This window comes from Lepisma saccharinum, chromosome 23, assembly GCF_977018435.1.
Source record: "Lepisma saccharinum chromosome 23, izLepSacc3.1, whole genome shotgun sequence".
Taxonomy (NCBI): domain Eukaryota; kingdom Metazoa; phylum Arthropoda; class Insecta; order Zygentoma; family Lepismatidae; genus Lepisma; species Lepisma saccharinum.
Genome location: NC_139251.1, coordinates 54,031,937 through 54,059,377, shown reverse-complemented (window position 1 = coordinate 54,059,377; position 27,441 = coordinate 54,031,937). Strand labels below are relative to the sequence as shown.

The window sequence follows — 27,441 nt, the reverse complement described above, 5'->3', positions numbered from 1 at the left end:
GACGTAATCTCCTAATATTCCTCCGAAAGCAGACCGGTCTGCTTTTATCGTAGGCTTGACGCATTTGGCAGGTGGTGTATTGATGGAGGCTGCTTCTGCCTTCCTCTTGGTGGAGGTCGAAGGCTGGGCCCCAGATGTATTTTTGCTTAGACAAGTAAGCTTATGCTTCTTGGCATACGCAATTGTAATGTGTTTGTTGCATCCGGAACACAGTTCGGTGGCAGCCAAATGCTTGCCTGGCACGCAGGTGCGACAATGTCTTGCAAAATTTTTGCTTGATATAGTTTTTTTGCACACAGGGCAACTTTTCATGGAGCGCAATTTTTCGGGGTATGTTTATTTATATATGGGTGGTGTTGCCTTCCTCAAATATGTGCTTTAATCAACTCTATAAAAAAATAAAAAAAATATATAAGAAAAATATAATTGTAGATAGAAAAAAAAACAATAAATATTGTATGCATGTGTAATTCTATTTAGTTTATTTTTGTTAGACACAAATTTTCTTCAGATTTTATTGCCCATTAGTATATTTTTCCACCAATCTAGTAGAGGTATGAAACTATGAAAATGTACTTGTTTATATATATTCTATTATTTTGGCTGATATAATAGCAAATATATATATATAGCTATTTTGAAATTCTAAAACTTTCAGGTATACTTATTTTTACATGCAAACATACATTATAAAAAAATTACACAATCGTATTTTTTTTCCATACACACATTTTTTATTTTCAGAAAACAAAATTATTTTCGATCTTTATTTTTTAAATCAAGTAATAAACATTATTTGTGTTTATAGTATTTGTCGGGCAATAGCAGATAAAACAAGAATGGGTTTTCTACGACCCATAGTTTACGAGTTACAAAACAACTTAGAAATTACATCTTGAAATTTAAATTTAAAATAACTCGAAAACAGTAAGCACTAATCATTATGTTTCCAATAGGTTGTAGAGTACATTCAATTTTTTATCAAATATCATTAAAATTTTCGAAATAGGGTAAAAACTAAGCCAGCAAATCAAGTTTCTCAAAAAATAAAAAAATTGTCTATATTTTCGAAACTTGAGGGGGTGGAATCGATTTTATTTGCTAGTCGAATAGTTTTCGTCAAATCCTATCCAACAAACCTAAAATCATCATCCTAGGTCAATTAGGAGACAAGAAAATCAATATCTTGGAAAACATCTTAAGACAAATGTCTTAAGAAAATTTTCTTGACAGACCGGAAGTAACATCTTGACAGACCGGAAGTCGACTTTCTTAAAGATTAAGACAAATATCTTAAGATGTTTTCCAAGACATTGATTTTCTTGGTTCCTATGGGACCTAGAACCACGCAACTTTGGATTATGTATATACCGTTGTTTTTTCCTACATATTTACTAGGGTTCGATAGTGCTGTGGTTGTGTTGTTGCCTTGTAATCAAGAGGTTCTAGGTTCGAACCCAATAAAAGTATATAGTGGTTCGGATCCTACTTTAAAAAAAACTGTAGGCCTAGTCCCGATTAGCCTTACTGTGCATAAAATAGACTTAAAACAACAAATCCAACCTAGAGTATCAACAAATTCAAAAAATAGAGTTTCCCCCTGTACACTTGTATAATTGTAAACTCCAAGTTCGATACCCGGCAGAGGTGGTTCGGATCCCGCTGTAGGCCCAGTTTCGATTAGCCTTACTATGCATAAAATAGACTTAAAACAACAAAATCTAATCGAAAATATCAACAAATTCAAAAAAAAATAAAGTTTCCCCTGTACACTTGTATAATTGTAAACTCCAAGTTCGATACCCAGTGGAAGTGGTTCGGATCCCACTGTAGACCCAGTTTCGATTAGCCTTACTATGCATAAAATAGACTTAAAAAAACAAATCCAACCCAGTGTACACGCATCAATACTATCCACTATAAGTAAACTAACATGATCATAATCATTGCCCCCTCTCCCTCCGATTGTTACCTCGCTTTTATGTTATTTGCGATGAAGAATAGTTTTTTTCAAGCACATGTTATATATGCTCATATTTTTTTGTTTAGCGTAATTTCGTTGTTTAATCAAAACAACACTTTCTGTTCACTAACGCCGCTTGCAATTATTATTAACACACACACATGCAAAAAAATAACAAAAAACAAAACTTACCTACAAAAAGCTGCTAGCAATTTAACACACACAAAACAGTAGTATAATTGCGTAAATTTTAGTTTTATAGCTGGTCAAGCAACTTGTGTGCGTATAACTTATGCTGATATGGTACTCACCTGACAGACCAAACTAATTCGGTTTCTATTACACTTGATATTACACTTGGTATAGCGTACACTTTTATGCGGCTACTCAGTAGCAATACTCGACTGCAACTGATGTGCGCGGGGTTTCTAATAGAAACTTATACCTGTCGGTAGCTAAAATTCCAAGGTTGGTTCGAGTTACGTGTGCATGGCCTTTGACGATAAATAATAACAAAAAAAAAAACACACCCGTCCATCATGATTTGGATCGCATCCTTTGGAGCTTTCTGCATTGTAGTCGTCATAATATGGGTCACCTTGGCATACTATAGAAAATCCAGCAAGAAGAATAACAAAAAAGCAGACAAAAGCCCTGGCGTGTATCACGTCCCCGATTCGCCGGATGTCGATCAATACCCGAGCATTCCTGGCGTGCCCGGCAGCGGAACCAACACAATACCGCCGAGGCCACCCGTACAAAGACCGACCGGAACTGGGCCGAGCAGACCTTCGGGTGGGAACAATAACGCGGGAGACAATCAGACGCCACCGACTCACGTTCCCACGCTAACTCCTCCAGTTACCAGTAGCACTCTGTCAAATAACCAAAATACTACAACAACAATTAACCCACCCACTATTGCCGGCACCACCACTACCATACAAAAAAAAAACACGTGAAACTCTACAGAGGTGCGGTTATCTAGAGCCGCAGCCGTTAGAACCTTTTTGGGTTGGGCACCACGCACCCTGGCGGGGTTAGGGGCCAGGCATCCTAAAAAACAACAATTATTATTTGTTTGTTTGCGTCACAATACAGGTGCGCGCACGCGCGCGTGTGCAGCACATCGTTCCCCCGAGAGAGGTTTACAAAGGTCACGATATACATTGGCGCCCAGAACTTGGAAATAATGCGTATTCGCTCACCACTGTTGCCAGCTCTAGGTCTCTCCCCCTCCTCATCTTACAGCAATGTTGGAATCTCTATCTTTTTTTTAGTTGTAGGTGGGTTGCCAACACACTCTAGTTAATAATGCTACATATTATACACACACACACACACATACTGTGTTGCCATCCATCCATCCATCCCTCTCTCTCTTTTACGGCAGTATATATTTGTTGCCGGCTCTTCTTGCTCAGTGTATGTATGTTACGCCAGTATATAAATTGGCTAAGCCTTAAGCAAGGTAGCCCTTGCCAAGTAAGAAAAAAGGGCTGTAGGTAGGTGTTGGTAATACTGTCGGTTGTTTAACTCTTCCCTCTCTCTCTTTTTCTCCTCTCTCTTTTTTGTAAAAAGCTATGGCAAAAATACCAGTAGGTTGGCAAATTGCTTTATGTACTGTAAGGCAAGCCTCAAACAGTATTGCCAGCTCCTTGCTTTAGGTTAGGTTAGACCAAAATAAAAACCTTGGTGATTTTTTTTGAGTAAAGTGTTGGCAACACTGCAAGCACACAAGTGCCAGCTCCTTGCTTTAGGTTAGATTAGACCAAAAAAAACCTTGGTGATTTTTTCAAGTAAGATGTTGGCCACACTGCGAGAAAATAAGGCTTATGCCTTACAAGAGCAAACCATTAAAGCAAGCCTCAAGCAGTGTTGCCAGCTCCTTGCTTTAGGTTAGGTTAGACCCAAAAAAAACCCTTGGTGATTTTTTCAAGTAAGAAGCTGGCAACACTGCAAGAAAATGAGGCTCATGCCTTACGAGAGAAATCCATTAAGGCGAGCCTCACCGAGCCTCATTTTCGGTTGGCCAACCGGGCCACCTGGTCTACTAACAGTTTTCTTTTGATTTTTTCCCTCGGCCTGTCTTTCAACATGCCGATCAATTTTGATGAGAAAGCAGGGATATTCCTTGAGCTCGAAACGGAACAGGAAGGAACATTAAATTTCTTGGATATTGAGATGAAAAAGAAGAGAGGAATGGGGATTGTGGCTACATGGTATCAAAAGAAGTGTTCAGCAGGAGTGTTCTGCCACAAAAGAAGTGATGTGGGTGATGGAACTAAACGTAATTTTAAAAGGAACATGGAAGACCAAATAAAGAAGATATGCACAGAGAAAGGGGAAGAAGAAACCAAGATTAATAGCCTGTGGGAACAACTAGAAGAGAATGGCTATGAAAAGAAAGACAGACACAACATCAACAGAAGGAAAGAGATAAAAGAGAGAGGACTGGAAGAGAAGGAAGAAAAAGAAAAAGAGAGATGGTTTGGTATAAGAAGTATGGGCGATGCCACAGAGAAGATATGCAAAGTGCTGAGGAAAGTGGGTATAAGAACTTACAGGAAGGGGGATGCACTGTTTTAAGTATAGCCAGAAAGAAGAAGGAAGAAGATGAAGGGGTTATCTATGAGGTGAAGTGTAGAGGATGTGAAAGTGGGAAACGAAGAAGAGACTTAAAGACAGGTTAAAGCAACATATGGATGATGTGAGATTGAAGAGAGACAGGAATTCCATATTCAAACACATTAGAGAAACAGGACATGAAGTTGAATGGGATTCGGCTAGGCGAATAGGAAAAGACAAGAGAGAACTAGTGAGAAAATGGAAGGAGGCCAAAGAAATAGAAAAGAAAGGAGAAGACATCATGAATTGGAATGGAGGACTCAAGATAAACAAGGAATGGAAGAGTGTGTTAGAGAAAGTTGAAAGGATGAAGAAAAGGAATGAAGAAAAAAGAAGTATGAACAAGGAAGAAAGAAGAGAAAAGAAGAAGACCAGAGGAGGAGGTATTCATCCATAACCAAAAAGGCAGGAGGGGTGGGGGAGTGGTAAGCAGGTGGTTCTAGACTCTTGCTAATCTTGACCTGTCAATCACCTGTCAGTGTAGTAGACCCATTAGTCAAAAACTGTCAGGAGGTGATATGTTTAATTCCTTTGAAGAAATCTTCCTAGATAAGGACTGTCAACTTCATTTGTTGTTGTGTGGCTAGCGAGCCTGCTATGTGTATGCAATCTTTCTGTGTGTAGTATATTTCATCATTTTAGTTTAGTTCTTGGTCTGAGGAAGACCCTGATACAGGGTTGAAACGTTACCTGTTAAGTGCTTTTATCTTAATAAACTGCCTTGGTCAGCAACTTAGTGTTTTTAAATATGGAAACAAGGCTTAATTATATTACAAAAGTATGTAACATAAAACTTATGCAAAATCATGTCAGTTATATAATTCGTTGACATTTTCCTGTTCAATTATGTATCTAGAAAAGAACAGAATATGCAATTGCATACAAATCTAGGCTCTAATAATAACTATCCCAGAGAGAAGTTATAACCTTTGTACTGAAAGGAAGAAACTTACCATTCATTTTAAAAGGATTTTCTTGAACGAGATTCAGGTAGCATGATATACAACAGTAATTATTTTATGAAAAAATGTATTGCTTAAGTTAAACTAAAAATAAATGCATACTGATACAGCTGATAAAGAAACAAAAAAAATCATGGAATCATACAGATGTTGGTATTTTACAAGTCCTCTTCTCCTGCACTTTCACCTTTCTCTGTCTTAAAGAAAACTTGAACACCCCAATGGTCACTGGGGAACGACTGAGTATTTGCAACCTTCTGGAGTCCTACAAGGCCAAAATGCTGTGGGATAATGCTCCTTGGCTGGGAATGACGCAAGTAAACTCTATCAAACCTCATCCTGGGTTTGAACCGACCTGCGATTTCATTGTTGGTGTTGCGTAATGCATCCCATGTGTACATGCATTCCTTCCTAGATCCACATGTGATCCACATATCCTCCATGCCTGATGGGATGCCACCACATAGCTCCAACTGCAACAGGTGGAACACATGATAACAAATTTGGTTTTGCAAATTACACAATATAAACTATACTCCATGCTCACTGAACTGTTATCAGGATCAAACATATTGGTGCTAGCCGGTCCAGATGTGGAAGTGGTTAGCACATCACGCTACGACACCAGGGGTCCCAGGTTGGAATCATGGCCTGGGCATGGATGTTTGCGAGTGTCCATTCATCAATTTCATCATATCATCACTCACCCCCATCTTCGCAAATTAGCCAAAAGTGGCATACAAAGCAAAGTAAAATAAAGCAACAATCAATTTGGGACCATGCTGCAATATAAACAATAAAGTGGCGGAGAAGGAACCAGAATATATTTCCTTAGTAATTCATTTACCAAAGCTGGTTCCATGTTTCTTTTGCTACTAGGTGTACCATATCTTATCCGTTAGATGAAGAAAATAAAGAATTTAAGGGGGCAGGTCAAGTAAAGCTAAAAAATGGGGACTTTTAGTAATAGAATAATAGTACACACTGTTGTATTTAAGTATTTTATGGGGATTATGACATGATCTGGGAAAGAGAGAGGGTTGGATGCCACTGGCCTTGGGGATGGGCATGCCTGTATAACTGATTCTCCATGCCAATCATAAGGAAACATATTTCATTCTGTGGGACATAAATTAGTAACACAAAAGTAGTTTTAATGCTTTCAGTTATGTTTCATGCATCTTTAATGCAACAGATATTGATACTTCCATGAAATTTTATGTGAACTGTGATGCATGTTTATTGAAGTTACACATAAAATATATAATGTATTGTTTCATTGCAAGGGTTGTGGAGAGAACAAAAAAAACATTGCAAACCTGGCAAAATTTTGCATACACTTCATCACAACTTGAGTGAAAATGACAAAGCCAGTCTATAACTTGGACTCAATCATACGGAGGTTTTTAACCTTTAGGAGCCCGATGGTCTCGATCGAGATGCTTTTAGGTAACCCTTGGGTGCCCGATCGTCTCGATCGAGATGCTTTGTCAAACTCGTAGTTCTTACATTATAACTTCGCTATTTTTGACTAGAATTCAGATTTTCTTTTTTCATATTGTTGTTAACACATGTATTTAACAGAAATGATTGTTGCACGTTTTTTTTTCTCATGAAAATTGCAGGAAAAAGGAGACTTCTTTTTTGTCTTTTTTTCAAGGGAAAAATTTTGCCGACAAAGGAAGGCTGGCTTTGTTGTTCTAAAGCAATGTGTTTCCCTCACCCCTGGAAACTGCATTCGAAGGAAGTTTGTTTATCGGTACCCAAGGTCAAAACGAATGTTTTCCGTGTGAGCGCAAGTGGGGGGTGGGGGTTGGGGGAGGGAGAAGAGGGGTTGTTGAAACTGCATTTTAAGAATGAAAGTTCGAGGCGCGATGAAGAAAAGTGTTTGTTCTTGAGCACAAGTGTTTCACAAGTGGCTACAAAGGTTACCCTGCATTGTCTAAAAATAGCCTCTCAGCTATAGTCATTTCAATGTAACCCTGCATTTTGCTGAAATCCGAAGCTTGAGACAGTGGCATGCAGGCCTTTCGTTTTGGGGGCACAACTCGCATTACATTGATCATATGATAATGATGCAAATATATTTCTGTATCTTACAAGCCAGCGATAATTTCTATGTGCATGTTAACATTTTCATGTCCCCTTTTTTTTCGGGGGGGAGGGGACCCCATTTTTTTACATGATTTTTTGGGGATTCCCCCTCCATATATATACGACGAATGTGCATAAATTTTATATCGTCTGAATCTGAGATTCATTCCACGAACAACGGTATATCATTCATCTCTCTAGGGCAATTAGCCTCTGAGCTACAGTCATTTGAAGTTAACGCTGCATTTTGAAGCTTGAATCAGTGGCATGCCGACCATTCCTTTTTGGGGTACAACTCCCGTTACATTGGTCATACGACAATAATGCAAATATTTTTGTGTTCCTTACATTCTGGCGATAATTTCCATGTGCATGTCAACACTGTCATGTACTTTTTTCTGGGGGGATCCCCATTTTTTCCGTAATTTTGGAATTTTGGGGGTTCTCCACTCAGAATGAAAGTTGTGCGAATTACTCACAAGTTTAATATATATATATATATATATATTATTAACTTACGTTTTGCGAGTATCGAGGTAACTCCTGCGATGTTTCGGGATGCAACTGCTCCCTTCCTCAGACTGCTGACATTTAGGTTATGTATAAATCATAACCACATCGAACTCTCCATAGGTAAAAGATTGCAGCAAACGCAGACCGTGGCTATTCACAGTTTTAAAGTTTTAACATTCCAAGCAGCAGTTTCTAATTGGGAAACAGGCATGGTAGTTTGACGTGCACCTGTAACGGGTTTTAGATTTCTATTGTTTTATAACCATATACCTTTTACCAATCCTATATCCTGAACCTATGGAGAGTTCGACGTGGTTATGATTTATACATAACTTAAATGTGAGCAGCCTGAGGAAGGGAGCAGTTGCGTCCCGAAATGTCGCAGGAGTTACCTCGATACTCGCAAAATGTAAGTTAATAATATATATTGTAGTTTATCAGTATTGGGAAATACTTCACATCAGTTCACTTTCTGAAATCAAACTAAATGAAAAATCCTAGTGCACATATACTGTAATTAAGGACTATGGTTACAGATATTTGTCTTAGTTAACACCTTTTCTAACTGTATTGCAGTACACAAAAGTAACATTCCAAACATACCACATATAGAACAAATATTTTCACACTTTTGAGAGAAACGAGACATTTACAAATGGACACAATATCAATTAATCTGTAATAGAAAACAAACATATGTTTCAAGCCTATGCCTTCAAAGCAGCTTGTGTGAAGAAAATCAACAGGTAGGAGCATATTCTAGCCCTTCAGATGTGACTCATTGATCAATTAGGCGATTTTCCCTGAGAATTTTACTTTTTTCAAATTTCCTGAGATTTCCAGGTATTGGGAACTCTGTTTATTGCAAAGTGATGATGTTAGCACTAATGCCAGGCCCTTGGTAAGTGACGAAAATTTGAATTATTGTTCTAAGTCCACTTTAGGAACAGAAAGGCTAATTGGGACTGTGCCCTGTACCTCATGTACCAGGGACCTCTTGATTACTGTTTGACCAGCGATCCGAGAGCTCCAGTTGGCAAAGTTCCAAGAAAAAGGGGAAGAAGTTCGTGAAGGGAAGGCAGGCAGGAGAACATCGTTCGCGGTTGCACGTTGAACAGTGTTACCAATCTGCGAGGATGCTTATCCACCAGAACATAAGTAACGAAAACTGAGGGACATGCAGAGAAGTAAAGGATTATGACAAGGGCTTGTTTTGTATCACAACCATGCCGTTTGTCCTTCTTACAATTTAAAATAGAAGGATAGTAAGGTAAAGAATTGCAGTTTCACTTACAGGGGCATTGTTAGAATGGGGGTTGGGGGTCGCGTCCTATCCAAGATTTTGGCAAGAAATAAAACAGAAAGAAGAAAATTTCATTGCAACAAAATAAACACATGACGCAAATGAAATGTTCGTAAAGATGATGTGCAACACATACGCATACAGAAAAACAGAAACATTTGAATGACGTTGTGCAGAAAATTATGTGAGAAAATGTGAAATAGCATACCTTTTGTGAAAGTAGTTCAATTGTCCAAGTCATCCGAATCGGAAGCTGACTCGTCACTGTCATTTAAATTTATCACCAGAGGCTCACAGACTTCTTCAATTATTCCGTCTCTGTCCCAATAGGTATTTTCCAATGAAGCCACATGAAAGCACTGTTTCTTCCACTTTTCGACTGTGACACTGTTAATTGACTGTTCAGAGTACATCAACAGATTTGACATATTTATGTCACCAGTTACGTTGCGATGGCGAATAAATCTTTTCACATCTGCTCCACACATATTCAATGGCAATGAATCGCAATGATAAGGAGGTAACCTTAAAGCAACACACCCATGTTCTTGGAGTATCGTGTCGAATTTGAATATTTTCCTTGCAGGCACGTTTCTTCTCACAGATCTATGAAACTCAACTTTGCACATTTGGGGACAATGCACGATCCTATTTGCAGCGAGCCAATCTAAAATTGCTTGCTTAGTATTGGAAGCTGTTGGAACATTGTTCAATATGATAAGAGGGGTAAGGGGCATTGTCTATAACAACAGCAGCATTACGGGGAAGGTTTGGAATTAGTTTTTCCTTTGCCCACTTTTCGAAGATCGTCGAGTTCATCTGACCATGATGATCTCCACTTGTTGTATTGGCCTTGTACAATAAATTTGAATTCGCTATGAAACCCATTTCTCCCCCCGCACACAAAACAATTATGCGCCGTGAGGCATTACCGGTTACAATTAATCCACATTCATCTTTACTTTACCAGCATTTTCCAAATGTAAGGTTGCTGTCTATCCACATTTCGTCCACAAACACAAGAGGCCTATTTTCTTCCCTGTAAAGTCGCATTGTTCTCAAATACAGGGTTCTAGCTAAAACTACATCATTTCGTTCGTCTCTTTTGTTCTGTGACCTTTTGAAACAAAAACTGATCTCGTGGAGAATTTTCCTTACGGTTTCACGTTTCCGACGAAACCCAATGCGTTCAATCAACAGAGGAAGCAATTTACGATGGTTGGCACAGTTTTCTCGACCACCTAAAATTCATGTACAGCTCTTCTTATTACAGCAGTATCAAAATCGTCCAAAGCGACATTCTCAATAACGCTTTTTCTCTGCCGTTTTCGGGGGTGATCGAAATTGCAGGTTATCTTCGCCATTTGTTTCACTGCGAATTCTCTTCACAGTCGCCTCTGATATGCCTGTGATTGCACTCAAACATTTTGTAGCCTGCAAAATTGGAATCAGAGGGTGGCATTCTAATGCTTCTTTGTCGCAGAATGCACGCACATTGTGCACCATCTGTTTGCACGCGCTGCGTAGAGGTTTAACACCAGAAAGTTGTGACGGTCCTGTCTCCATCAATACAAAAGCAGATACAGAACTTCGCACGAACACACTACAAACATACACACGAACAAACTTCACGTCTTTCCGTGTTTTGTTGCAAAGACACCTCTCCACAGCCAGAGCACTTCCAATATCTTGCGTCAATATTCTCCGGTTGGCAACATTGCTCTCTCCTCACGTGACACTCATGCTGCTCGCGTTTCAGAGAAGTGGCTCCGCAAACTCCCCCAATTTACGACTGGACTCTGCCACTTTGGTCATGCGCAGGAAACTCGAGAGCTCTCGGATCGCTGGTCAAACAGTACAAGGTGATGACGTTACGACTATGCCATCAGGGTGGCCCTGGTAAGTGATGAGACACAGATATACAACTATTTTCATAGTAATGAAGAAGTTCTCTTGGGATATCAACCAGGTGATTTCCGGATAGCCTTCCGACCTTTCGAGAGGTAATGTCTGCGGTCCCAGTCGACTATCACTAGCCACGCTGGGTTCAGTTCTAGTCCCGTGTCCCTGTTGAGGTTTTCCTTTTCTCCGTAGATGGCTATTGCTTCTTCGATGAGTCTGTCCCAGTAATTGGATGACATTGATGATCTTGTTGGTTGTGAAGTCGATTCTATTGCCCTTTTGAATGGAATGTTCAGCACGGCACATACCGAACATTAGTCTGGGACCCCACAGCTGCAATAAAAAGGAAAACCAGAGCTCTACTGAAGAAATCCACACTGCTAAAAGAAACACCCAACGGAACAGTACCTTCACGACTGTGACTGTATGGCCTTCCCAAAATACACAAACCTGCTGTACCATTGAGACCTATCGTCAGCGCCATTGGATGCCCTACCTACAGACTGGCCAAACTCGTAACGGCACAACTCCAACCTCTGACGAGCAAGTGCCACCACCATTTCAAGAACTCACTGGACTTCAACAAGATCTTGCAGAACATCAGAACTTCTCCCGGTGACCTTCTACTTAGCTTCGACGTAGTATCGCACTTCACCAGAGTGCCTCTTCAAGATTCCTTGAAACTGTTACAGCAGCACTTCACACCAGACATCATCAGCCTCTTTAAACACACCCTGACTTCAACCTACTTCAGCTACAAGGGCATGTACTACGAACAGACCGACATAGCCAATTTCTTCATGGAGAACTTCGAACATGAGCCACTAAGTTCAGCTTAACAGAAACCTGCTGCTTTTTACAGATACGTACAGATCTGGCTGCATGGTGAAGCATTGCTACAAACATTCCTAATCATCTCAACAACCAGCACCCAAACATTAAATTCACCATGGAGACAGAGACCAACAGCAGCCTTTCGTTCTTGACATCCTCTTCACACGCAAACCAGATGGGACCTTAGGACACAGCATATACAGGAATCCTACTCACACTGACCACTGACCTATACCTTAATGCCAAGAGTTTTCACCATCCAGTGCAGCAGCCAACCCTACTGTTTATGTTGTTTCACCAGGCCATCTCCATCAACGACACAGAGCACCTTCAAGATGGAATAAGACGTCTGCGCACAGTGTTCAGACAGAATGGACACACTGAAGGCATCAACAAGACACTAGAGTGAGTAATGCACAAGAACAACCAACAAACCTGGATCTCCCCTCCTCCGTCAACCAAGAAGAGAAGATGATCATCCCATACACTGGAAACGTTTCTGCAGTCATCAGCTACATTCTTTCAAAGCACAACATTAAGATGATCCACAAACCGCCACAGAAAGTCAAAAGCCTACTTCGAAACCCTTAAGATGACCTACGACAGAAGACACCCAGGGTTTAGTATATCATCTGTACCTGCGGTAAGGCCTACATCGGACAAATGGGGAGGACAATCGAACAACGTTGCAAAGAACATGCCAGCTACATAAAGAATTTTCATTTAGAAAAATCAGGGTTAGCAGAACATTCCATCCAAGAGGGCCTTAGAATCAACTTCACAACCACCAAGATCATCAATAATTAATCCAATTACTGGGACCGAATCATCAAAGCAGTAATAGCCATCCACGGAGAGAAGGAAAACCTCAACAGGAATGCTGGACTAGAACGACCCAACCTGGTTAGCGATAGTCGACTGGGAGCGCGGATGTTGTAGAGACAGCACCTGATCGGCCTGCCACCTACACCGTACCCTTCCCACATCAAATACACATAACCATACCTAACTATTCTCTGCTATTCAATCACTGAAGATGAGAGTGACGTTAGTTTTCGATAGCTTGGAAGCCTATCCGGAAATCACCTGGCTGATATTTTGAGAAAACTTCATTATTCGCTGTCAGCAAAGCTTCAACAATTATTTTCATAGTAGTCGATCTCCTGCTTAGCCAGATGGTTAGAGTTCTCATCCTTGGTGCAAGTGGTCGCAGGTTCGATTCCTGATAGGAGCCCCCAAAATTTTAGCATTGACACAGCATGGTAAGCACAATTGGGGAGATACTTGAAAAGAAGAAGGACCAGGCTCCTGTCTTGAAAGCCAGCAAAAAGCCAGACTCGATGCGCTGACAATGCATCACCAAATTAAAAAGCCACTCTGGCAGGCCCTGGCCCTTAGAGGGCTGTTGTGCCGTGGGGTTTAGATTAGTTTTTATGAATTCATCTCCTCATGAACATATTTACAGACATGTCTCTTAGTAATACAAATGCTAGTGACTTTACCTCCTTGTCACGAAGATTCAGATCACCAGCAAAAATAACAGTATGAGACTCTGGGGTAGTAACTGCCTTCTTAAATGATGTTTTTAGTTGCTTTAACCTCTCCGTAGTATGGTCCTTTGTACTTTCTAGATGACTATTAAGAAGTAACAACTTTACTGGTCCTATGTGAGCCTGGAAGAAAAAAGTACTGTTACACAAAAACAATTTCATTTGCAGAAAACTCTTAGTAAAACATCTTAAGGCAAAGAGTGACAGTTTCGCACCAGGTGGTCCGAATGGGCAATGCTACTGAAAAAAAAAAAAAAAAACATTGCACAAGACAGTATGAATTTCTTCTACTCATGATGCAAATGGAACTGATTTCTTAAGCTGATTATTAGCCTAGATATGATCTGTTAAAAATATGATGATAACAGAATCCCACATATTCCTTGTTGAGAAGCAACTTCAAGTTACAGCTAATCAAAGGGAATCTTCCAACCTGTCCTCTTTCTGTTTATGTGTTTTTCTATGTCACTTGAAGTTTGATATTCCCAAGAGAACAAGTCACATCATACTCCCATAAGTGCGACGTTAAGTTTCTCCCCCTTCTATAACCATCGACCCAAGGTCCATCGACGTTGTTTGCTGCTTGCCTCAGAGGGTTTGGTCATAATGCCCCTTTTTGGCAAGTTGAGGCGGTTCTAAAGCTGTGATATCATAGGTATGAAAGATCGCTCGGAAAGTTTGGTATTCGTTAATAATGTGAATAGCCACAGTTTTAAAGTTTTAACATTCCAAGGAGCAGTTTCTAATTGGGGAAACAGCATGGTAGTATGACATGCACCTGCAATGGGTTTTAGATTTTTATTGTTTTTTAACCACACATCTTTTACCAATCCTATATCCTGTACCTATGGAGAGGTCGACGTGGTTATGATTTACACATAACCTAAACGTGAGCAGCCTGAGGAAGGGAGCAGTTGCGTCCCGAAACATCGCAGGAGTTACCTAGATACTCGCAAAATGTAACTTATTAATATATTTATATTAAATTTGTGAGTAATTCGCACAATTTTCATCATGAATTCTGGTTAAAGATGTTAATAAATTATGAAATAGTTCAAGTGGTTTTTATAATGTGTGACGTTTTGTTTACTTTTTGCTTTATGTTAATATAAATCAATTAGATTTCATAGTAATTATTGTTTTCCATTCTTGTTTTACTTTTATTGTGCGTCTTGATGTAGATTTGTTAATGATCTCTTGAGAGAGAGAAAGCATTGAACACTCACAACTACACTAATTTGTGTAGGTTTTCGATATTATTCTATTAAAAGTAATTGCTTATCTTTTGTTTGTTATAACAAAAACTCTCCCCCCCTGAAATTTTTTTGTGGGGGGATTTTTGAGGCCAAGATTGTTGATGGGAGGAAATCCCCCATCCCCCCCAGGATTTCGTACCCTGATGTGCCTTCAGTCTATTAGCAAGCATTTGCTGCTAATTATGTGAACATCAGATCTAGGCAACATGATAAACTGCATGTTACAAGAGATCTAGGTGACACGATAAGCCTCACATGTCGCTCATACTGGGCCCTTTTCCCCAATAGCTTGCAACGTGTTGCCATGGTTTGTTGTTCGTGCATGCACGATGCAATGAGTGTCTTGCTTTAGGGAGATTGTGTACCAAAGCGACAAGCGGCACATGACACTTATCGTTTGAGGATTTCACCAACCAAATGCTAGCCTGTGCTGCCCATCATGCTGCTACGATGTGAAATGTGTTGCGTATCGCTTCGGTATGAAAGTTGCATTGGACAGAAGGATGCATGTTGCTTTGGTGTAAAATCCCCGTATCGTTTGTTGCGTGTCACTTTGATCTAACATCTCCTTAAGAAACGGTGCAGTCAGAGCTTGTGTCCCTACGGCTCGAAAGGCTGCACTGATTACCAACTGCTCGCTTCCAAGCCACACTTGTGGTTTGTCGCCTTGGTATGAAATATCTCTCAGGATACTATTTATATTCTAATAACATAGAAAAATAAACTCTAGTACACAATCCAACACCTGACGTCCGGAATCACTTTGCTATGTTTCTTCTTGTGTTACGCATGCTATTTATTTATTAATTTTATTTTACTTTTCTTTCCAAATTAATGCCATTTTGTGACTGCAAATCACTCCACAAATATAACTGTTTCCATAAATTCACGTACCACCTTTCAAGACAAAGAAACCTACACAATATATTCCAAAACCTAAATAAGCCGCATTACTTTCATAAGAAAATTAGCAGCTCTTCTGATCGCACTGCCATCTATGTTGTCATCGTCTCGGGAACCAGTTTCTTGGGTCTTTTTCCACACTACGTTATTCAAGGTGCTGTACTGCAGGGACAGATCGGTGGGAGTGGGATGGTTTAGTGTCTTTCCAGTACATCGTGTCTAACTGGACACTGAAACTGTACCTCCTGGCCATAACTACTGTACTTAACTCACAGTACGTAGGATGAGAAAGATTCATCTATTAATAAATGATATTTTTTTTGTAGTGGAAGATTATAAATATCCAGCCTAGAAATTAAACAATTATCTCATATTCACTTCTTATGGATATCGTATAACACCACCTCTACGGTGCTGGGATCGTAGCTGGGTGGCGTTAACTCATAGCTACTCACTTAGATTTAGCCTTCGTCTTGAGAGGTGCCTTAATGTACATAACTCTATCAAAACTCTTGAAATTAATGGCGACACACGAATTGGGGTTTTATGATCTTTAAGACTGAATCGGCAGGGACATAATTAAAGAATGGAATTACCTGTCTCGTACTTGAATAGTTTATCAATAAGTCCTCCTATGTTCACTCACACTCACACGGTCTCTTTTACTGTACTCTTATCATTATACTCCCTTCTCCCTCCAGTCGATCCTTTTTGTTCTTTCTCCTTTCAAAGCCAAACACCGAATCATCTCACTTCCGATCTACTTCCTTTGCTCTCCCCTCTCTTCTATCTCGCTACTTCCTTTTTACAACTCATGATACTGGAAATGTATTCTGCTGTCGTAAGCACATTCTTTGTATATCCTGGCTTCTAAGAAAGGCCAGGCTAGCTCAGGTATGTGAGGTACACTATGACACCCCACTGGCCAAAAAAATTCTGTTCAATTTTTCTATACAAAGATGCTTTTCTGTGTTGCCGATCCAGTCCCAAAGAAGTTTCGTTTATTACAGAAAAAAAATAAAACGCACCCACAAGACAAAAACAAAACAGAAACTGAATATTCTAAAAAAATATATCAATGCCGTTCCCCTGACCAGAAAGTTCACATTTTAAAGTGTACATACATCTGAAGTTGATTTCATAATCCTGCAATATGCATTTTGATTTATTTGGCATATTTTCTGAACAATGTTACCTCAAAAATAAATTCATAATATATATCATTTTACAAAATTCAAATAATGAATTCTCTGAACCTTCAAACAATTATTAAACACACACTGATATGTTTTCTCACTATTCTTATTTTACTTGTTAACATCCATTAACATCTGTATTACTTGCAATGTCTTACTAGATAAAATCCAAGTTTGCATTCTACACTTTGTTATTTAGACAGCTTCTATACATAAGCATCAAAGAACTAATACTCAAATATAATATTTTAAATAAGAATGTGTATAATGTGGGTATAATTAACAATGCATTTTAAACATACCTCAACACAAAGGAGATTCCTTGACATCAATGTTGTAGGAAATGGCGTTATTTCATGTCTATCATAATAAATGGTAAACCTTCTCAGAAGAGTGGCTGTAAAATATCCTTCAACATTGCCAGCAATGCACATGTAATCCGGTAAGTGACTATCAACATATGAAAAGGTTTCTGGAATTACTTCTTGCAAAAACACAATATCTGGTCTTTCACTGCAAAAAATATACAGAGAGAGAACATAAATAATTTACACAATAAAAACTTTACATGCACACACACACACACACACACACACAAACAAAAAAATAATGACAAAGACACCAGTATAGAGAAGATTTCACCATCATAAGCTACTAGAAAATTTATAAAAATGGTACAAAATCTACGATGGTAAGCCATATCAGAAATTTTATTCTAAACTTGAGGTAGATTTATGCACAACAAAAATTTGTATTCCGGGACTCAAAATGGTTCCTTAGCAACATGCCATAAAGGTGTCGTGTTGATCGAGCAGCATGTATGTGCCCAGTAGCTCATACAACATGGCCACTCTTCTGTTGACTTGCACTGTAGAAAAGGAATGAAGTGTTATTAGTTTTTGGTGGTCAGATGGAGTGAAACCTTCTGAAATCTACAGCAGAATGAAGGTATAGAGGCAATTGTTTAAGTCAGGGGAGAGTGTATGAATGGGTGGAAAGATCAATTTTTAAAAACAGAAGATGACATGTCAGTGATGAACACTGGAGTGGGAGACCAGTTTGCGTGGCAACCGAGGCAGTGAAACAGCAGATCGACCAGCGACATGTTAATTTAGTACACTCTCCCTGACTTGAACAATTGTCTCCATACCTTCATTCTTCTGTAGATTTCAGAAGGTTTCACTCCATCTGACCACAAAAAAACGAATAACACTTCGTTGCTCTTCTACGGTGCAAGTCAACAGTGAAGCGGCCATGTTGTACGAGCTACTGCACAGGTGCATACTGCTCGATTGTCACGACACCTTTATGGCATTTTGCTAAGGAACCATTTGAGATCCGAAATACAAATTTTTGTTGTGGATAAATCTCCTTTACGTTTAGAATAAAATTCCTATTACTTAATGGCTTACCCTCGTACATGCTACCTGATTGCAAGATATTCTCAACAATTTTGAAAATATTTTACAAGAAGAAGGAAACTGTGCACATACCAAGACAATAAAACCTAATAACCTTAAACAGCCATGGGCAATATCAGAAATTAGATATCACATATTACCAGCATAAATCATGACCACAATATGTATCACCTTTGTGATATTTATTGTGGCAGTGTGTATTGTGTCCACAAAACAGCATCTTATAAAATGTGATTTCAATATTGAAGACAGCAAGAAAACTCTTCTCTATTCTATGATCACCATATTGAACTGTATTATTTTCAGAGATACACAGCTGAAAATTGGTATTGGTAAAGTCCTCGTATCTTACACTAATGTGAATGCACATACATTAAGCAACTAGAAATACATGGTTGCCACATTGCCAACCTCATCATCTCAATTAGCCAAAAGTGATGCTAAATAACAAAAATACAAACACAAGCACTGTTGAAAATTGTGTCATAGGTTATCATAAGAAATAATTAAACCGTATTGTGCAGTAGCAAAAAAGTAGTGTTGGCAATGTATTTATAAGTATGTACTGGTTCAAGAAATGGTTATATACCCCCAACTTACTTGAATTTATGTATCAAAAAATACCACTCTTCAAGCAAGTATTACTTTTTGGATTTTTTTAAAATCACAAAAAAAAAAAACTAAAAAATCTAAAATTTCAGGAAAAAAATATTTTTCTAACTTTCATAGCCCCTGTTTGACTCCTATTTCAAAAACTGTGAGGAAAATAATTTGCGACAGTGCAACATCTGTATGGTACCTACAATAAAACTGTTTATAGTGTACTGCTAGTATTTATCAGCATCGATCACTTCTTTAATTATTATTATTATTGTGCAATGCAATTACATTTTTTGGACATACTATTGAACTATTATAAAAACTACATTCTAGAATTTTCTATTCGCTTCTGTTTCTTACGGAGGTCACTGGAGCTCTCAAAGTAGGAATTTTTGTGAAAAATTAATATTTTCTTATTCTTCTAATTATATTAAATTTAAATTAAGATTAAAATCAATTTGCTATCAGATCATGAAAATGCAAAAGTATAAAGAATGCTGAGGGACCTTACCACATCCAAAGAGTGAATACAGAATGCATGTCATGTACAAAGGTGTTGTGCATGATACCATCAGTCAGTTGTTGTCACAGAGAGGTGTGACCTTGAATGAGGCAGTGAGTGCCACTGCTCTTGTTGGTTAGAGGCACCCATTTGCTTAGGACATTTTTCCAATACCTAGCTTGGATTTGAAGCTACATTAGTGTGCGGTAATCAGGTGGTGTTGTTCTATGAACTAATCTGTAACTGTGACACTAAATATTATACAGGATGCTTATAAGGAACAAACATTATCAAGAACATGCGTTTCTGAGAGGTATAGGTTGAAGGAAAGTGAAAAAAGCCTTGTTGATGTTGCACATCTTGGAAAACTATCCATGTCAAAAACTGAGGTGAACATAACACCACTGAAGCACTTCTGCAAGATGATTATTATTTATGAATAGCAAAGAATGCATAATGCTATCCTATCCCATATGGATCAGGTCACGACATAATCCACAATGAAAGGTACAGAAAGGTTGTAGCCAAATGGGTGCCATATGTGCTTGACGAGGACCAAATATCTCAATGAATCATGACAAGGGTAGAAAAATACAGTGTGTTCGTCGCCATGGTACCTGGCACCTGAATTTTGAAATTCAGTTTATATTTCGAGTTCGCTTAAGGAAATTTCCATTACTTTTTTTTTATATATAAAAAGTACAGTATGTGTTTATTAATATTTGTGGTGTGTATTCTGCATCATCAAATCAGAACAATTTTTTCAGTGTTCTTAGCCGAATTTTAAAATTGCAGCAATATGGCCAGGTCATGTATGAGAATACATTACATAATCATTCATGCTGTAATTAAATGTTTTAAGATCACATTTCAAAATGTGTAGCTTTATTTGATTCATGGCTCTTAGCCTGATAAAGGAAAAAGGCTTCTGAGAAAAATGGGCTGGCGCCTGAATTATTTTTAGTTTTGTCTACCCCTGAGTCATGACGTGCAAGCAGTGGATCAACAGGTTTCGGAGATAACCAATTTCGTAACAGAGTGATGTGATGTCCACCTGCTTCTGCACGTGAGAAAAAGAGCTTCCTGGATGCCATTTTCTATCAAACAGGGAGCTGAACATTGCTGTTTCGGTGTTATAAACAACCTGTCAAAGAAGGGCCTCAACAAGTGCTTTCAAAAGTGGACTGATCACTGAACGTAGCACCCCAGAAGGAGACTATTGTGAGAGTTTGCAATTGAAATTCAACAAAGGGGGACACTTCCATAGACTTTGCCTAAGCCAGAATTACAGTTCCCATTGATTGGAGAGAGGAGGGGGAGGGAGGGAGGGGGGGAGAGAGAGAGAGAGAGAGAGAGAGAGAGAGAGAGAGAGAGAGAGAACGAACATAATGTACAATATAAATTATTCCCAGAAAAATAAAAATTACACTTCATGTAAAATTCAGGGTCATATTGCATGAGCTTGAAATCAAAATTTTATGTGTTGCCAATTTTATGAAAATAATGTTCCTTTAACTTCAAAACAAGCCTTAAATTACATTTATGCTAATAACACACAAAAAATTATGATTTTTTTTGTTTGCCCTGTATGCTGAAATATGCAATATTATCCAAAGTTGGCAACCCTGTTTATTGATTGATTTGGTTTATTTTACGCCACTTTTCTGCCACTTTTGGCTAATCGTGAAGATGAGGATGAGTGATACTGTGATGAAATTGATGAAAAGACACTCACAAACACCCATGCTCAGGCCGGGATTTGAACTCGGGACACCTGGCGTTGCAGTGCTGTTTTTCATATTCTTCGCCAACTCACTAAATTTAATAAAATTTAGAGGTTGTGAAGAAAAGTACACAATTCTGTGTGATTTGACATTGAATGACCCATACATGTATTGGTGATGTAACACTAGCTTTACATTTTCCCATATAGTTTTATGTTTAGTGACAAAGATGGATGATGGCAACACGGAAGCAGTTATTGAAGGTGGTGTTATGGCTGTTGGTGTGGATGGCAACTGTGAAATTGGAGTTTTGGGTGGAGGAACAGTGATTATTGTTCCTTAGATTCAAGGGGGGTGGAGGTTTCGCCTAAGTAGAAGTTGCCGCAGATTTGGCAGATGAGGGTGTAAATTAGGTTGGATGAGTGGCAGGTGCCCTTAGGGTGAAGGGTGAACTCGCCTGCTGCTGTGGGGATCAGGAGGGTGGGGGAGGTGATGAGTATGGGGCAGGTCTTGCATCTGGGTTTGTTGCACCCCTGAACTTGGGGGAGTGGTGTGGAAAGGGTGGGAGTGTTTCGGACCAAGATGTTTTGGAGGTTGGGGGGGGGGGGGGGGCGACGTAAGATGACCCTTGGCTTATCCCGAAAGAAGTCCCTGGTATCAGGATCACTGTGCAGGATGGGGAGGAGGGAGAGGAGGGTATGTCTGATTTTCGTAATGTGGGGGTGGTATTGGGTGATCAGAGTTGGAGGGTTGGTTTCGGGTTGTTTGGTGCGGTTGTGGGAGTTGGCTCTAGTGATTTGATTTGTAATTAAATTTTGACTCTACATATTATATAATGAATACAAGTGCAATTCAAAGGAATAAATATGATGCATATGCAGGTAGATTTATACTCACGTATTTATTATCTTACATACAGCTTTTGTTCGTAATTTAAGGTTACTATCATTCAACCCATCCAAATTCCATGTAATGAACGAAAATCTTGATGGAGGAACAACACTGGGCTGTCCAGCTTTTAAGGCCTTCAGCATGGTTTTGCTAAACGAAGAAAGAAAAGGTTAAACATTAAAAAAACATCTTGTAATACAACCAGCCACATATAATATTCATGAGACACCCATTAGATTAGATTTTTAGTTTATGTCCATAGAGCAGGGTCCAATATGTGGGCTGTTAATGAGAATGACCCTTTGGAAGAGTAACAGTTGGGCTGAAAAGTTCATAGGTTGACTCATAGATGGCATTACTAGAATTAAATCCATGTGATTTTTACTTAGTACTAACCTTCAGAAGATACGTGTATAAATTTCACAGCTGCCGGATAATTAGTTCGTGAGATATAGCATTGTGAGTGAAGCAGCTTTTGTTATTGTGAAAAAATGGATAAAAAAAGAATTTCGTGTGTTAATAAAGCATTGCTTTTTGGCGAAAAAAAATACTGTTGAAGCCAAGGCTTGGCTTGATAAACATTATTCGGACTCTGCACCAGGAAAATCAACCGTTGAGAAGTGGTTTGCTAAATTTAAACGAGGCGAAATGAGCATCGAAGACGATGCACGCAGTGGACGCCCCAAAGAGGCTGTTACCGACGAAAACATCAAAAAAGTCCACAAAATAATTTTAAATGATCGTAAAGTGAAGTTGATCGAGATAGCTGAGATTATTACATAGCGTTGTTGGAGCGTTTAAAGGATGAAATCACGAAAAAACGGCCCCATTTGAAGAAGAAAAAAGTGCTGTTTCATCAAGACAATGCACTGTGTGACAAATCAATGAAAACGATGGCAAAATTATATGAATTAGACTACGAATTGCTTCCCCATCCAGCATATTCTCCAGATCTGGCCCACAGTGACTTTTTCCTGTTTGCAGACCTTAAAAGAATGCTCGCTGGAAAGAAATTTAGCACTGATGAAGAGGTAATCGCCGAAACTGAGGCCTATTTTGAGGCTAAAGAGAAATCGTACTATAAAAATAGCATTGAAAAATTGTATGACAGCTATAATCGTTGTATCGCCCTCAAAGGCAACTATATTGAATAATAAAATCGAATTTTGTCAAAAAAATATTTTTTACTATGTTAGCCTACGAACTTTTCAGCCCAACTGTTAAGAGAGCATGATCAATGATTCAGCAGCAGGATGTTGGGTATCTCGAGACCTTTTTACCTCGGCTTAGTGAACTATACGGTCGAGATCAAATTCACATTTAAAAGAAATAAAGAAAATGGTTTCATAATTTTACATGACAAAATACGAGAAGTTCAAGTTTTAAATTTTCTATGTTGCAAAGTTACTGACACAAATATGTATTCACTTTTGAGTACTTAAGGAAAATTACCAACATCGAGTATTAATGCACTATATATTTAAACAAAATTAAACAACTGAGTTTAACAAGTTCTTACATAAATTCAGTACAGGTTTTATATATATATATGTATATATTGAAGCATAAATATTGTTTTGCATTAACCTGTTTGCATTTTACAGGTTAATCTTCAAGTTTGTCACATTAAGTCATTTATTATTGAGAAAATTATTTCCGTCCTTGCGTAGATCTTTATGATGACAATCGGCACCAAACGCTCGATTATCAGCTTAGAATCAAATACAAATTATGTGTATTTATACGTTCAATCGACTTTTCACATTCAGAGTGCACACTTTTTATATATATTTGCAAATATAGGCCTTTCACTTATGTAGGTACATGCATGTAAGATACTTATCTCATGATTCCACACAAAGAGAAGATGGCTGCCATTTTACGTGAATCCATCGGGTCACGAATTTAATGTCCTTTGGACCTTTTAAGCACTTTGCGAGGCAATTTCAATTATTAAATGCGAATATAGTACTTATCTGCTCTGCTATTTCACATTATATCCACAAATCTTCCTGTTATTATACATTTGTTCCAATTTCAGTTTCCGAAAACTTTTAGCGACTCCATTCTGGTCCCAGGCGATCTTTTAGATGAAGCAGTGTATCAAAACTCACACTGGTACAACTTTTTTCACAGTATACAAACTTGCGAATACTTTTCAAGTGACAAATTTCGAATTGTACAGTAATTAAACATTAAAATGCTTGTAAAATAGATTAGATACAATAAAATAGATATTACAATATTCTTTTACATGTTTACGTATTTTATTTTCATCTTTTACCGTTATTTTAAGTTTTACAATTTTGGTGGGAAAAAGGTTATTTACTCACAAGTTGGATTTTTCCCTTTATGCGAGTTGGCTATGCGTCCAAGTTTAGGATTACTTCTCAACTCTGGGATTACTCTTCAAGGCGCTTCTTTTAGCAAACCGTAAGTTTAATGTCGAAAATCAACCAAAATCAATTTCAAATGATTTGTACATGCTAGTAATACATTTTAAATAAATGTTTGTACCCATTTCGTAATGAAAGAGCAAATAAAAGCTATTGAGACCAAACATATGTGCGATTATGCATAAATTGGCAATTTTCGGTAAGCATATCATTGATCACAAACCAAATTACATCGCTAAATTATAAAAATATTGTAAATACGTGAAGTTTGGATATGTACTTAAATAAGAACAAAGCCAAAGTGATGCAAATTAATTTTGTACAAATACAAATCACCAAATACGAGTTCAAACCGAAAAATTTCAGGTAATAAAATTATTTTATTTTTCACTTTATGATGGTACTCATTCTGATACCGTCATACTGGCGCCCAATGGGCTTACCCACGCCAAACTATCATTTACAATTTTCTAAACTTGAAACATCACATGAGATCAAAATATGATCTGTTATTACCAAGAAAACAAAAATTGGTAAAAGAACATAGTAAACATAAATTTCTTTCTCAATCATGAAGTGATAATGAACTTCTATAGCATTTCATACATTTTGTGTCAGAATTATAGACCAGAGAAAATATTAGCTTGTATATTAAGAAATTTCCAGCTCATCATTCATGTGAGAATGAGCTACAAATATTATATAACCATATTCAAGTTGAATAAATGTAAAGAACAAAATTTAAATAACTTATATATTAAGAAACTTCAACTTGTTTCTGAGTTGAACAATTATTAATGTGATATAATGCTATACTAGAATACATGAAAAATGATGTTCAAACTTTGAAGTTATGGTGAAGTTCAATAGCATATCAAGTATTAAGTGTCAAATAACTAAGAAAAGTAAAGATTAATACGATAACGCATTTGTAGCTAAATTATTATTAGTAGAGTGAGCTACAAAAAATTATACATCAACACTTTAGTCAAATGAATACAAAACATGAAAATATTACAATCCATTGTTTATATGACAGAATACCCACAAACTTCACCACTCATAATATGGCTACAGCATAAAATTATTACTAATTTTCACCATACAAGATAGATGATTATTGTTCATTACATATTGACAAACAAGAAATACCTATCAGTTCTATACTGTTCTGAATTAAAGCTTGTTGAGAGGAACTTCACACTGCTGTGGACGTGAGAAAACTTTCAATTGAAACTTAAATCAGTATTTTGGAGTATACTTAATGTCAACACTGCATACACTGCAATATCAAGTAGCATGACCATTTATCAGATGCGAATGTTATTAATTTGAGCAATCAACACACCAAAAAGCCAGGTACTATTCAGTATGCGATACATTTCATAAAGTCAATTTTAACGTTCCAGTACTACCCATCTGCCCAGTACAAATAATGTCTTATTATTCACCTAATCTAACCATACAAAAAGAAACTGCTTGAGTAAGATTTCAACTTGTGAAGAAAATGTACCATCCAATATCCCATGCTAATAAAATTATACACTTTTCATATTAAGTTTTTTGTCAATCTTCGCCATTTAAAATAAAATGGTTACTGCTCAATAATATTGACAAAAAATATTAATAACATTTTCATATTCAGTTTTTTGAGTGGCACTATAGGACTTACTTATTGCCTTTTACGTGAACCTACCCCAAGTTTTTATGCTCTATGGCATGTCAGCATGTGCAACAAGCTCGGATCAACTCATGGATCTCTTTGCTTACCTTTTGCAACACAATGTGAGCATTTGATTCAGCTTAAGAAATCAAATTACTCAAAATAATTCACATTAAAATTAGCATTTGGATTTTTGGTACCAATCCCTAGGTGTTATTGACTAAAACTTGATTAATTTGTACCTTAGACAAATAAGCGAGATGTTATGGGTTAATACAGTTCAATTAACAACTGTTTCTAGAGTGTGACATCGATGCACTTAATTGTTATGCATTTATAATTAAGTATCCCACAGTCCATGAGGTAAATCCTAACAACTAAATTTAAATTATTACTCTAAAAAAAATGTATTTAAAGCACGACCATTTATAGGCCAACTAAAGAAAAATATTGAATAACTATAAGAGTTACTTAACACCTTATTATCTTTATACGAGGTGTACTACCGACTTTGGCTAACCTCAATAATGGTAAGTTTGTTTTAAGAACAAACTGTGCACACATCTGTAATGACAGATGAAGAAATATCACTTTTTTCTTGCATTGTTTGATCGAGTATATGTTGCACCACATCTTCATGTGTGCTACTTGCATTTTGCAAAATGTTCAACCAAGAAATTTTCTTGTCTTTGGAACATTTCCACAATTTTACATGTTCAATAGCAATGTTTTCCTGAAGAATCCCATCACTGCAACGTAAGGCAGATATACGAGAATCACCAAAGTTTTTTATACATAAGTATGGACCTTCGTACAGAAAACAATATTTTTTAATTGGATTATCATCCATATCTCTTTGTCTATTTCTAATAAAAACAAGATTTCCAGAAGAAATTGACATTTTATCTTGTTGTTTACTATTCAATTTCTTTAACTTATTGTATCTAGCTGCATGACTTTTAATTTGAGCCATAAGCAGTTTGTCATTCCATGACTGATGTGTACCATCATCAAATATGACATTTCCTATTTGTAGGTTAGGTTCCTTAATTAACCTTAACTCTATCGGAGCGAAACCAGTTTGTGAGGAGATAGTATTGTTTAACCAATGCAAAGCCAAAGATACTTGCTGGGGCCATT

At 37.7% G+C, this 27,441-nt stretch overlaps 1 protein-coding gene across 3 annotated transcripts in view; it reads right to left on the bottom strand.

Moving 5' to 3' along the window:
• Positions 1–5,609: 5,609 nt before the first annotated feature.
• The window catches only part of LOC146005315 (tyrosyl-DNA phosphodiesterase 2-like), a 38,805-nt gene continuing 16,973 nt past the window's right edge, over positions 5,610–27,441 (bottom strand). For all 3 annotated transcript variants that reach the window (XM_083144465.1, XM_083144466.1, XM_083144467.1), the window contains exons 4-7: positions 22,249–22,392; positions 17,407–17,617; positions 13,702–13,872; positions 5,610–6,026 (exon numbers count right to left, since the gene is read on the bottom strand). In XM_083144465.1, the coding sequence (XP_083000591.1) occupies positions 5,712–6,026; positions 13,702–13,872; positions 17,407–17,617; positions 22,249–22,392 (841 nt within the window). In that variant the 3' untranslated portion in view covers positions 5,610–5,711. The remainder of the gene's footprint in view (positions 6,027–13,701; positions 13,873–17,406; positions 17,618–22,248; positions 22,393–27,441) is intronic.